General features: G+C 34.2%; 1 protein-coding gene across 1 annotated transcript; it reads left to right on the top strand.

The window, feature by feature from the left end:
- The first annotated feature begins 6,929 nt into the window (after window positions 1-6,929).
- On the top strand, window positions 6,930-11,893 carry LOC132268125 (acid beta-fructofuranosidase-like). The gene is made up of 7 exons (XM_059768861.1): window positions 6,930-7,654; window positions 7,884-7,892; window positions 8,524-9,380; window positions 10,324-10,485; window positions 10,585-10,814; window positions 11,005-11,092; window positions 11,431-11,893. Exons 1-7 carry the CDS (start codon window positions 7,225-7,227, stop codon window positions 11,635-11,637), a joined length of 1,983 nt encoding a protein of 660 aa, XP_059624844.1. The 5' UTR covers window positions 6,930-7,224; the 3' UTR covers window positions 11,638-11,893.
- Window positions 11,894-12,767: the final 874 nt, after the last annotated feature.

Below are 12,767 nucleotides of genomic sequence, written 5' to 3'. Positions count from 1 at the left end.
AATCTTCAGTGTGCGATTCGTTACACGTTATGACAATATATTTCAACATTGAAAATATAAACTCATGAATCTAATACAAATCCAAAATCATGATTTAAACATATAACCAAAGTCAAACACATAATTAAATCATTAATGCTATAGAAACGGAAATTAAGTAAATAAACTAATTAATTTCTTTAAGTTTCAAATCTCAATCAAATGACCCCTATTTAACAAATGTTAAATAACATTGCATGGTCATTACATACATGTATTCAAAATCTTAATTAGGTCAATAGAACAACAAAGTAGAATTTAAATAAATCATGATAATTAAATCTTTAACTTCTAAAGCAACTTCAAATGGTCCCAAATTAATATATATGCTAGTAAACAAGTCCTAGTCATTTCAAATATCAAGTTTAATACTCAATTAAGCCAATGGAACCCTTAAATCGATTTTAATTAATTCTTTCAATTAAAATCTCTAGATTTTCATACTCATCCAAATGCTCCAAAATTAAAGTATGTTAAAGAGCATGCCAAGACTTAATTTAATAGCCTATCACAAGTTAATTCCATGCAAGGTATTAAACTTTCGCAAAAGAAAATTATTAAATAAAATATGCAAACTTTATTCAAATAATCCCAATTTAATATATATTAACAAACATACCAAAGCCTAATTTACTAGCATGCCACAATTTAATTCTAAGTTGAATATCATCATGAGAATTAAATCTTAAATATAGAAAATAATTAAATTATATTCTAGATTTTGAACAAAAGCAAGCATACAAGTTGTATAAGCATCAATAGAATGCAAGATAACAAAAATAATAACCTATAACACCCCTTACCTCAATTTGAGATGAAAATCTCAAATGCCACCAAAATGAAACCGCTCCGAATCTGAAGAAACTTCGGGATTTTGTCAGGGACAACACGGTGAACGATAAACTCCAAAGAGGACATACCAAAATCCTAACTTGACCTCAAACCCGAACTCAAAAAATGGTCAAAAAGGGATTCTAATAAGGGGGAAAGATGTGCGTAGTCAAAACAAATATAAAACACAAAGGAACTACAACTTTTTAACAAAGGGAAGAGCTCAAAAGAAGATAGAGAAGGTGGCAGCCCCTTAGCTGACATGGAATTCCGCCCAAGAGAGGGAGGAAGAAGGTGAAAAGGTGATTTTTCACTTTAAGGTATTCTATTTATAGTAAAACCCTAAAAGTGCCCCGCCAAGTTGGGAAAAGTAGAATTTGCGCAGACGCGCTCAAACGGCAAAACTCCATAAATGAAAAAGAACCGAAATGAGAAAAGATGAATAACGAAAGAAACAGTGTCGAAAATCGAGTCCCGAGCAGAGAGATATGCCTCAAACAAGTTCAGCGGCAACTAGGGCCAGAAACTCTGTAACTGGGGGGAAACGACTAGAAGACAATTCTAAGAGTACACGACTTGATGAAAAAGTGAAAGTGAATCAAGTACAAGAATCCAGGCTCAAAACGAGGCATTTTTGCAATAACTTTCCTTAATTGCACAATGGTCCCTCCAAAAAGTGAAAACTGCACTAATGACCCAGAATAAAAATATCTTCCAAAAATATTTTCTTAAAAACCCCTGAAATAAAATATCTTCAAAAGATATTTATGAAAAATACCCCAAGAAAAGAAAAAGATTCTGAAAAATTATGCATTCATGCCTCTATGGATACCGGAAGCAACCAGAGTACTTTACTGCAAAAGTAAAGATACGTATTTCGTGGGTCACTTGAAAAGATACGTATTTTGTGAAAACCACTTAGAATGAAGATACGTGAAGTCAAAAATCAACTCCGAACACAAAAAGTGAGGTTATGCCAACAAAGTGACATACGGGGAAAAGACAAAATAGGGAAAAGGACGAAACGTGAATAGTATCGAAAAAATAAAAATGTGGAAATGACGCGATCCTCAAAGGAAGTTGTCAATCCAAAGAAAAGAGTCTTGAAAATTATTCCAGAGCACCCGAGATGACACTAAGTGACGAGAAATTGAACTCAGAAAGGAAAAGATCAATGGAAAAAAAAATATCCGTGAAAATCTGATAAAAAGGAAAGGAAGGAAAATGACCGGGTCATTACATTTTACCTAATTTATAGACAAGAAAATCTCTCTTTTATATTAGGGGTTTGATTGTTGATAGGGTTTCAACTTCTACTATTCCTTTAATATAGTTCAGTCCAGGTCAAAAACCTTCTGCATCTCCAGTGATAGTTTTTAATGCGTTTAGTGTGGTTGCTAATCTTGATGATGGGTTGGCATCCAAACACAACTAGGCAACACTTTATTTCACTGGGATGCACATGTGCTCTGTTTGTATTCTTCTTTCTATTTTATTTTTGTATAATTAGGAGCAGAGCCAAAAATCACAATTTAGGGGTTGAACGAAAAAAAAATTTAAAAATAAAGTTCAATCCGGTGCATGAGAAAAAAAAATACAGTTCTAAATATGAGAAAAATGAACCTAAATAAGTAATTATGAAAACTAATATAAAAAAATAAATAAATAAAGAAGAGGAAGAAATGAATTATAGGTATTTTATTTTATTTATTTATTTTTTTTTTTTTGTAAACTCAGTGACAAAATGGTGAATAATTATTAAGCAAAAAAAGATTGTAAGATCGCGTGAATGTGTGGAGACTAATAAGAGAGGAAAAAGAAAAAAAAGAGATGTTGACTCAACATTCCAATTCAATGACAATGTCTCTAACATTTATTTCTTCCATACTTCATATGCACTTTATTAACTGCAATTTATTTATTTTTATTTTTCCCTTTTTCCTTTCTAAAATTGATATGTAGTAGCTACATAATTTTACAACGCCTAAATTGAACGAAGATAGAAAAAAATTTCACCATATATCATATACGCCAATTGTAGGAATACCAATTGGACTTCTTGAAGATATCACAAGCCAATTGTGAGGAGAGAGGGGAGAGGTAGAAGGTTGATCGTGGTACTTGAAAAGATACGTATTTTGTGGAAACCACTTAGAATGAAGATACGTGAAGTCAAAAACCAACTCCGAACACAAAAAGTGAATTTATGCCAACAAAGTGACATACGGGGAAAAGACAAAATAGGGAAAAGGACGAAAAGTGAATAGTGTCGAAAAAATAAAAATGTGAAAATGACGCGATCCTCAAAAGAAGTTGTCAATCCAAAGAAAAGAGTCTCGAAAATTATTCCAAAGCACCCGAGATTACACTAAGTGACGAGAAATTGAACTCAGAAAGGAAAAGATCAATGAAAAAAAAAAAATATCCGTGAAAATCTGATAAAAAGAAAAGGAAGGAAAATGACTGGGTCATTACATTCTACCCAATTTATAGACAAGAAAATCTCTCTTTTATATTAGGGGTTTGATTGTTGATAGGGTTTCAACTTCTACTATTCCTTCAATATAGTTTAGTCCAGGTCAAAAACCTTTTGCATCTCCAGTGATAGTTTTTAATGGGTTTAGTGTGGTTGCTAATCTTGATGATGGGTTGGCATCCAAACACAACTAGGCAACACTTTATTTCACTGGGATGCACATGTGCTCTGTTTGTATTCTTCTTTCTATTTTATTTTTGTATAATTAGGAGCAAAGCCAAAAATCACAATTTAGGGGTTGAACGAAAAAAAAATTTAAAAATAAATTTCAATCCGGTGCATGAGAAAAAAAAAATACAGTTCTAAATATGAGAAAAATGAACCTAAATAAGTAATTATGAAAACTAATATAAAAAAATAAATAAATAAAGAAGAGGAAGAAATGAATTATAGGTATTTTATTTTATTTATTTATTTATTTTTTTTTGTAAACTCAGTGACAAAATGGTGAATAATTATTAAGCAAAAAAAGATTGTAAAATCGCGTGAATGTGTGGAGACTAATAAGAGAGGAAAAAGGAAAAAAAAAGATGTTGACTCAACATTCCAATTCAATGACAATGTCTCTAACATTTATTTCTTCCATACTTCATATGCACTTTATTAACTGCAATTTATTTATTTTTATTTTTCCCTTTTTCCTTTCTAAAATTGATATGTAGTAGCTACATAATTTTACAACGCCTAAATTGAATGAAGATAGAAAAAAATTTCACCATATATCATATACGCCAATTGTAGGAATACCAATTGGACTTCTTGAAGATATCACAAGCCAATTGTGAGGAGAGAGGGGAGAGGGAGAAGGTTGATTATGGTACTTGAAAAGATACGTATTTTGTGGAAACCACTTAGAATGAAGATACGTGAAGTCAAAAACCAACTCCGTACATAAAAAGTGAGGTTATGCCAACAAAGTGACATATGGGGAAAAGACAAAATAGGGAAAAGGACGAAAAGTGAATAGTGTCGAAACAATAAAAATGTGGAAATGACGCGATCCTCAAAGGAAGTTGTCAATCTAAAGAAAAGAGTCTTGGAAGTTATTCCAGAGTACCCGAGATGACACTAAGTGACGAGAAATTGAACTCAGAAAGGAAAAGATCAATGGAAAAAAAAATATCCGTGAAAATCTGATAAAAAGGAAAGGAAGGAAAATGACCGGGTCATTACATTCTACCCAATTTATAAACAATAAAATCTCTCTTTTATATTAGGGGTTTGATTGTTGATAGGGTTTCAACTTCTACTATTCCTTCAATATAGTTCAGTCCAGGTCAAAAACTTTCTGCATCTCCAGTGATAGTTTTTAATGCGTTTAGTGTGGTTGCTAATCTTGATGATGGGTTGGCATTCAAACACAACTAGGCAACACTTTATTTCACTGGGATGCACATGTGCTCTGTTTGTATTCTTCTTTCTATTTTATTTTTGTATAATTAGGAGCAGAGCCAAAAATCACAATTTAGGGGTTGAACGAAAAAAAAATTTAAAAATAAAGTTCAATCCGGTGCATGAGAAAAAAAAATACAGTTCTAAATATGAGAAAAATGAACCTAAATAAGTAATTATGAAAACTAATATAAAAAAATAAATAAATAAAGAAGAGGAAGAAATGAATTATAGGTATTTTATTTTATTTATTTATTTATTTATTTATTTTTGTAAACTCAGTGACAAAATGGTGAATAATTATTAAGTAAAAAAAGATTGTAAGATCGCGTGAATGTGTGGAGACTAATAAGAGAGGAAAAAGAAAAAAAAGAGACGTTGACTCAACATTCCAATTCAATGACAATGTCTCTAACATTTATTTCTTCCATACTTCATATGCACTTTATTAACTGCAATTTATTTATTTTTATTTTTCCCTTTGTCCTTTCTAAAATTGATATGTAGTAGCTACATTATTTTACAACGCCTAAATTGCCTAAATTGAATGAAGATAGAAAAAAATTTCACCATATATCATATATGCCAATTGTAGGAATACCATTTGGACTTCTTGAAGATATCACAAGCCAATTGTGAGGAGAGAGGGGAGAGGGAGAAGGTTGATTGTGGTACTTGAAAAATAATAATTATTTATTTATAAAATCAGGAATAGAAGTGTCATGTCTTTCAGGGGGTGTAGTGTAAAATGTAAAGAAGTATAACGCAAATATGGTTTCTCTATTTTTATTTTTATTATCAGAGTGATGCTGATTAAGTGGGTCCCTTCAAAATTGCCGTAATTAGATGAATTACGACGGTGAGGGTTTGATTTGATACGAGGAAAGATTATGGATTCCAATACCGATTAAAAAGGAAACTAAGCATATGGGGAATTTTTATTTTTTTATTTTGGGTAAGTTTCATATTTGGATTTAAATAAAAAAACGGTAAGAATGAAATTTCATGGTTAAATGGATTTGAGTTTTTGGAATCTCTTGATCGCACCATTTGTCAGATTTTTCCAAATTTGAGAGATCTCTACATAAATGTACTCTTATATATATAAATTAAAAATACTAGTGCAGTGTATTTATAAAAAAGTGAGTGCGAATATTATTTATTATTATTAGTATTATAATTTTATTATTATTATTATAAATGGTAAGGAGATGAATTTGGAACAACTTTTCTTTAGAAGGTAAGTCGTACAGCTAAGATTAATAAAGAATTGGAAAAATTCCATTTTAGTCCTACTTTTATACTTAAAAGACAATCAAGTCCTAATTTTTTTTTTTCAAATGATAAATAAATCTTACTTTTACAATTTATTTCCAGTGTTTGATCCCAATTTCTTTCCCCATTTTTTTTTTCCCCTTTGTGAAGCAAAAATACTTTATTGACAGAAAAAAAAGAAGCAAAAATACTAGTTTGCAGCGAAATCAAAAGCAAAGCAGAGCACGAAATTCTTCTGAGAGAATGCACAAACTAAAGGAATTGTTTCAAATCTCTCACACTAATTTTATATCATCACATTACCTCTTTCATTCCTTTCAATCTCCGACCACCCTTCTTCTTCGCTGGCGACCATGGTGTCTGTTGATTCCTGCGGCGATCTACCATGTGTTTGTGGAAGAACGAATCGACTGCGTCGGCGATTTGCGGCGACGGGGTATGAGGATTGGATTTGGAAACAACGGCAGATCATCTCCATGGGCGAATCAATCTGCAGCAACGGCATGATCGGTGGCAGTGAGAATTATGTTGGACGGCGACTTTATATTTTTCAACGGTGACATTTGTCGTGGCACTCTGTAATTTTTGTGTTGAGAGAGATGATCGGCGGACGACGAGTTTTGTGCTTTAGTTTCCGCGGGAGGCAGCTTTGGTCCCGACACAATGCAATTTGCAATTCTGTGTGGAGAGATGTGATGAGTCCAAGACATTGTTGCTATTCTATACTAATAAGGGCAAATAAGGTATTATAATTTATTAAGAACTTGGATGGAAATAAATGATAAAATTTGGACTTATTTGCCTGATAAATTATTTTAGGAGTTGATTGTCTATTAAGTGGAAAAGTAAGACTAAGAGGGAATTTTCCCTATAAAAAAAAAATTCTGCAGAAGCCAAGACAAAAATGTTAACAAAATATTCGGTCCCTTGCGTGATCCAAAGTTTCCCAATCTCTCACTCTCTCGCTCTCTCTATGTGTGTGTATTAATTACACCATAGTGATAAAACTCAAGTTTCCAACGGAGATGGACAATCAACCAGCCTAGCACACCCCGCCCCACCCACCGGGCAAATCCATATCTGACCCACCACCCCTTTTTTCTGACACACTTCCACCAGTCCAACACCACAAACTCAATCAACCAAAATATATGGATACCCACACCACCACTACCACTTCAACCCCCGATGATCCGGAGAATGCAACTTCTTACACCCTCCTACCGGACCAACCCGATTCGGCCGGATCTCCGGCTAGTCAACGGCGACCCACGAAGGGTCTCACCTGTATCTTCTTCCTCTCCGCATTGGGTTTTCTCTCTTTGATCGTTTTGATCCTAAACCAAAGATCACAACTTCTCCGAGCTACAGTCAACTCCTATGGACCTTCTCCGATGTCCTCGCCGGAGACCTTCCAACGGCCACCGTCGAGAGGGGTATCATTGGGAGTGTCGGAGAAGACTTTCCGGCTGCTTTCCGTCGACGGAGAGGTGGTCGGAGAGGTGTACCCGTGGACCAATGCTATGTTGACGTGGCAAAGAACAACCTATCATTTTCAACCAGAAAAGAATTGGATGAATGGTGGGTAAACAACACTTTATTACCTTTCAATATATATATATATATTTTTGTATTACACGTGACTCCGTTATTATTTGTTGATACACATAAATATATGCCTTATGGTTTTGGTTTACTTACTAATCTAATTTTATGGGTCATTTTTCATGGTTGCGTTTGTGGGGTATCTTCGTAATTGGTCATTTTTCATGGTTGCTGTTGTGGTGCATCTTGGTAATTTCTGCATCAGATCCTAATGGTACGTTTTTACATTACTCTGTACTTAAACTTAAGGGATAATTAGCCAATCTAATTATGCCAAAAAGCATTTATTAACCTAATTTGACAAGTGTGTCTTGCATTTCGGGGCGAAAGTGGCTTTCACTTTTGAAACATAAAATGGGCAAAAACGCATCCATTGGATCATTGGTTAGTCTAAGCTAAGAGAAAACTTGTGCAATGGGAGCAATAAAGTTTTTACTTTCATAGTCAGAACAAATTTCACTAATTTTATATGAGTATAGGTTGATGTGAGTCCTTATTCACATAAATCAATCTGAATTTTCCTAATTGGTGACTCCATATCCATGTTTTATTTGTTAAAGCTTAATTCGAGAAGTTATTATATGGTCTGGGATTACATGATCTCATTCAATCACAATTAATTCAAATAAATCACAACCGGACACATTAATAAATGTAAAAATTTAATTTAAATTTTTATGTGTTGAATTGTATATAATCTCAAATCATGTAAAAATTTCTTAATTTTATTTCCTTGTATCTACGGAGTGGATCACAATCATTCACCTAAAATTTATAAATACTGTAAACACACATACAAATACATGTTACACGTACGAAATGGGGAATAATTGCATGTTTTTTAGGTCCATTGTTCCACATGGGGTGGTACCACTTTTTCTACCAGTACAATCCGGATTCTGCGGTTTGGGGCAACATAACATGGGGCCATGCGGTATCAAGGGACATGATCCACTGGCTCCACCTCCCCTTTGCTATGACCCCAGATAGCTGGTTCGACCGCAACGGTGTGTGGACAGGTTCTGCCACGATCCTTCCCGATGGTCAGATCAGAATGCTCTACACTGGGGTCACCGATGATTATGTGCAGGTGCAAAACCTTGCCTACCCTGCCAACCTATCTGATCCTCTCCTCCTTAATTGGGTGAAGTATTCAGGTAACCCGGTGTTGGGCGCTCCACCCGGTGTTTCTCCCAAAGACTTTAGAGACCCGACAACAGCGTGGCTTGGCCCGGATGGGAATTGGCGGGTCATGATCGGGTCAAAGGTTAACATGACGGGCATTTCGCTAGTGTACCAAACAACCAACTTCACAAGCTACGAGCTCTTGGACGGAGTCTTGCACGCGGTTCCGGGTACGGGCATGTGGGAATGTGTGGACTTCTACCCGGTTTCAATAACTGGGAAGAATGGTTTGGACACATCAGCTAATGGACCGGGTACGAAGCATGTGCTGAAGGCGAGTTTGGATAGCGTCATGATTGATTATTATGCGGTTGGGACATATGATCCGGTTAATGGTACTTGGACACCCGATAACCCGGAGTTGGATGTGGGTATTGGGTTCCGGGTGGATTATGGGAAATACTATGCATCGAAGACATTCTATGACCGAAATAAGGATAGGAGGATCCTGTGGGCTTGGACTGGAGAAACTGATAGTGAAGCTGATGATCTTTTGAAGGGATGGGCCTCTATTCAGGTAATAATACTCATTCTAATTGTCATTAAAAAAAAGTTTATTTATTTATTTTAAGAAGGTATCATCGTACCGATCTTCTTATTATACTCCCTTCGTCTTAATTTAAATGTCGTCATTGGGATTTGTGAGTCACAATTTTCAATAATGAGAATTAAATTGGGACGAAAGGAGTATTTAATTATTGGTGCTACCATTTCAAACAAGATAATTCTATATCCTTCAGGCTTAAGCTAATAACTTCTCTTTCCTAGTCATTTTGCAATAATTGAATTTATTGTCTGAAAACATAGTAAGAACATAGCAATAATTGGATTTATTGTCTAGCAATAATTGTCTCTGAATGTCTCTTCATAGTTGATCTAAATTTATTTTCAGCTATTGATGAGTGTTAAGAAGAATACCCAAAAAGCTGAGAGGCCCCACATTTTTTTTAGATAGCATCTGATATATATGGATCATTGAAGAATATCATAAACACTTCACAACTGGTGATGATTTCAATAGAGGAAGTGATAGGAAGAAAAGTTTAAAATTGGTCAAAATTTTATCCATTGTATTACTAGACTTCCATTTTGCTTATTGACCCCATTGATAATAATGAACTATTAACACTTAAAATATGTGAAATAAAAATATTCAATTTAACCAATAAAATATAAAATAAAATTAGCACCTTTTCATCTCCTGTATATATAATATATATATTTATATATTTACTTATACCAATTAGTTTTATTATAAGCTAATTTTGAATATGCAACAAAACAGAAGTAAGTACCATAAAGAGCTCAAGAATGACCGGAGGGGCCTTGTAGCCTAGTGATACTTGGTTACCTCCCTACGAGAGTTCAAGTTCCAGTAAGGACAAAATTGGCTGTGTGAGTAAGAAAAGAAAAGAAAAATTAAGCATAAAGAAAAATTAATTTCTTCTTGTGTTTCACAGGCCATTCCCAGGACTGTTTTGTTTGACAATAAGACCGGAACCAATTTACTTCACTGGCCTGTGGAGGAAGTGGAGAGCTTGAGATTGAACAGCACCGAATTCAATGAAGTTGAGGTTGAACCTGGATCAGTTGTGCTACTGAACATTACTTCAGCTACTCAGGTCATTCGTTTATTTTGCTAAGATTTCCAGATTATTACTGTTTTATATTTCCCGAAAAAATTGTTAGCTTACAATGTACTTGTTTGGCAATGGTTGCAGCTAGACATAAGTGCCACCTTTGAAATAGATAAAGAGGCACTGGAGGCGACAGCTGAAGCCGACGTGAACTACAATTGCAGCGGTGGTGCCACTGCAAGGGGTGCTTTGGGACCATTTGGACTTCTGGTTATTGCTGATGAAACACTTTCTGAACTAACACCGGTTTATTTCCACATCGCCAAAGACACTGATGGGAGTGCCAAGACTTGGTTCTGTGCTGATGAAACGAGGTATGCTTCTCTTTTACTTGAATGTATATCTTATGCATTTAGTCCCCTGTATTATCTCTCGAATTAAATTACTACTATACCAGTTATCCGATTTTTGAATTGCACATGCTTATATAAGTCAGTAGTCTGTGTTTTTGGAGTTACTATTTCTTGAATCCAGAGTTATAACACCATATGTTTGTCTATGCAGATCATCCAAGGCTTCCCATGTTTACAGAAGTATTTATGGAAGCATAGTCCCTGTGCTTGATGGTGAAAAATTCTCCATGAGGTTATTGGTATGTCACAATCTCTTATTATCTTTTTATTTCCACACACACACACACACACACATATATATATTTATATGTAGTTAAATTGGAGCCTAAAGCTTGAAATATAGTAAGGAAACTATTAAGAGCAAAAAAATGTTTTAGATCCATTTAGATGTAAATAAAAGTTATATGAGTATATAGTACTTCTAAATCAAAATTCTGCATCAGAAATGGCTCCTTACCAAAGGGGTTGATACTTGTTATGCTATACATGAATTCTCCTAAAAGTTTTCGATAATCAACACAATCGGATTTAACTAAAAGAGAACATTCAACAAATTTTCTCCCGAAATTGGATTCAGGTTGATCATTCCATTGTGGAGAGCTTTGCCCAAGGAGGGAGATCAGTGATCACATCAAGAGTTTATCCAACAAGTGCGATTGATGGGGCAGCGCGGGTATTCCTGTTTAACAATGCCACAGGATTGAAGGTCACAGCTTCACTCAAGATTTGGCAAATGGATTCAGCTTCCATTCACACTTTCCCCTTAGATCAGATACAATACTGAGTCCAAACTGTTGTATATAATTCTTTTTTTTTTTTTTTGTTTGGTTATACAAAAAAAAAAAAAAAATTAAAAAAAAAAAAAAAAAAAATCAGAATATCAAGAATCTTGTGGCAACCGAACGTTAGATATTTTATCCTTTCATTTTTCTGCAGAACTGCAATTTGAGGTCTTAGGCATTTCCATTGGCAATATCTGTTGTAATTCATCTGGAAAATAATTTTGAGATTTTCCTAATTTGGGTTATTCTTAAAACAAACTTCTCTTCTTTTTTTTTATTTTTTTATTTTATATATATATATATATATATATATTGAATTTGCTTATTTATTTAACCACGATGCTTGATGATCACCTAGTTACCTTGAGCTTCATACACATTCACTATAACAATCAATTACTTCTTCGAGTTCTTCTCACATTGTTACTTGTAATCCTCTCCTAAAAATGTAAAATGACAGATTGCTTCATAGGAATTCTCCCTCTTGAATACTCGGGGAACAATACAAAGAGTTAATTTTGGAATATGTTTCTGATTATAAATCTTGTCTAAATAGTTGACATCTGATTTACTAGACATTTAGTAAAGAATATTATTTGTAAAATGACTAAAATGGATAGTTTCTTAAAGGAAAAAAGAATCAATTTCTTCAATCTCATTAATTTTGAATTGCCATAGTTGCCTCGATCCGTCGCACCACCTCCTCCACCGCCGTCGGCGCCGTCACTGAAGGTGGAGGAAAAGGTGGATGTGATGGTGTAGATGGTGGTAGTGGCAGTGCTGTGGTGGCGGTGGTCCTTTCCCTTTTTTGATCATATTTTTAATATCATTCTTGCACATGTGCAAGTTTTACATGGATTAATGATTTTCTTTGATCTTTTGATTCATCTTTATGTACACGCATAGAAAAAAAGGGTTAATAAGGTATTACATGATTGATGGAGGAGGCGGTGTGGTTCAATCACATTAAAGAAAATTGAATTTGTTTTCCCTTTTAAGAAACTACCCTTTATAGTCCTTTCACAAATTAGGACTAAATTAAAGAATGATAGTTTAAAACAACTATTATTCCTATTAACGGTAAGATTAAATTCTAAAATTATGATTAAAAGTAAGTATACTCTTCTCGCTC

This window comes from Cornus florida, unplaced genomic scaffold (genome assembly GCF_030987335.1).
Source record: "Cornus florida cultivar Cherokee Brave unplaced genomic scaffold, ASM3098733v1 CherokeeBrave_3.0.0_Hap2_Chr08, whole genome shotgun sequence".
Classification (NCBI taxonomy): domain Eukaryota; kingdom Viridiplantae; phylum Streptophyta; class Magnoliopsida; order Cornales; family Cornaceae; genus Cornus; species Cornus florida.
The sequence above is the reverse complement of the archived record's forward strand: the minus strand, read 5'-3'. Positions and strand labels throughout refer to the sequence as shown.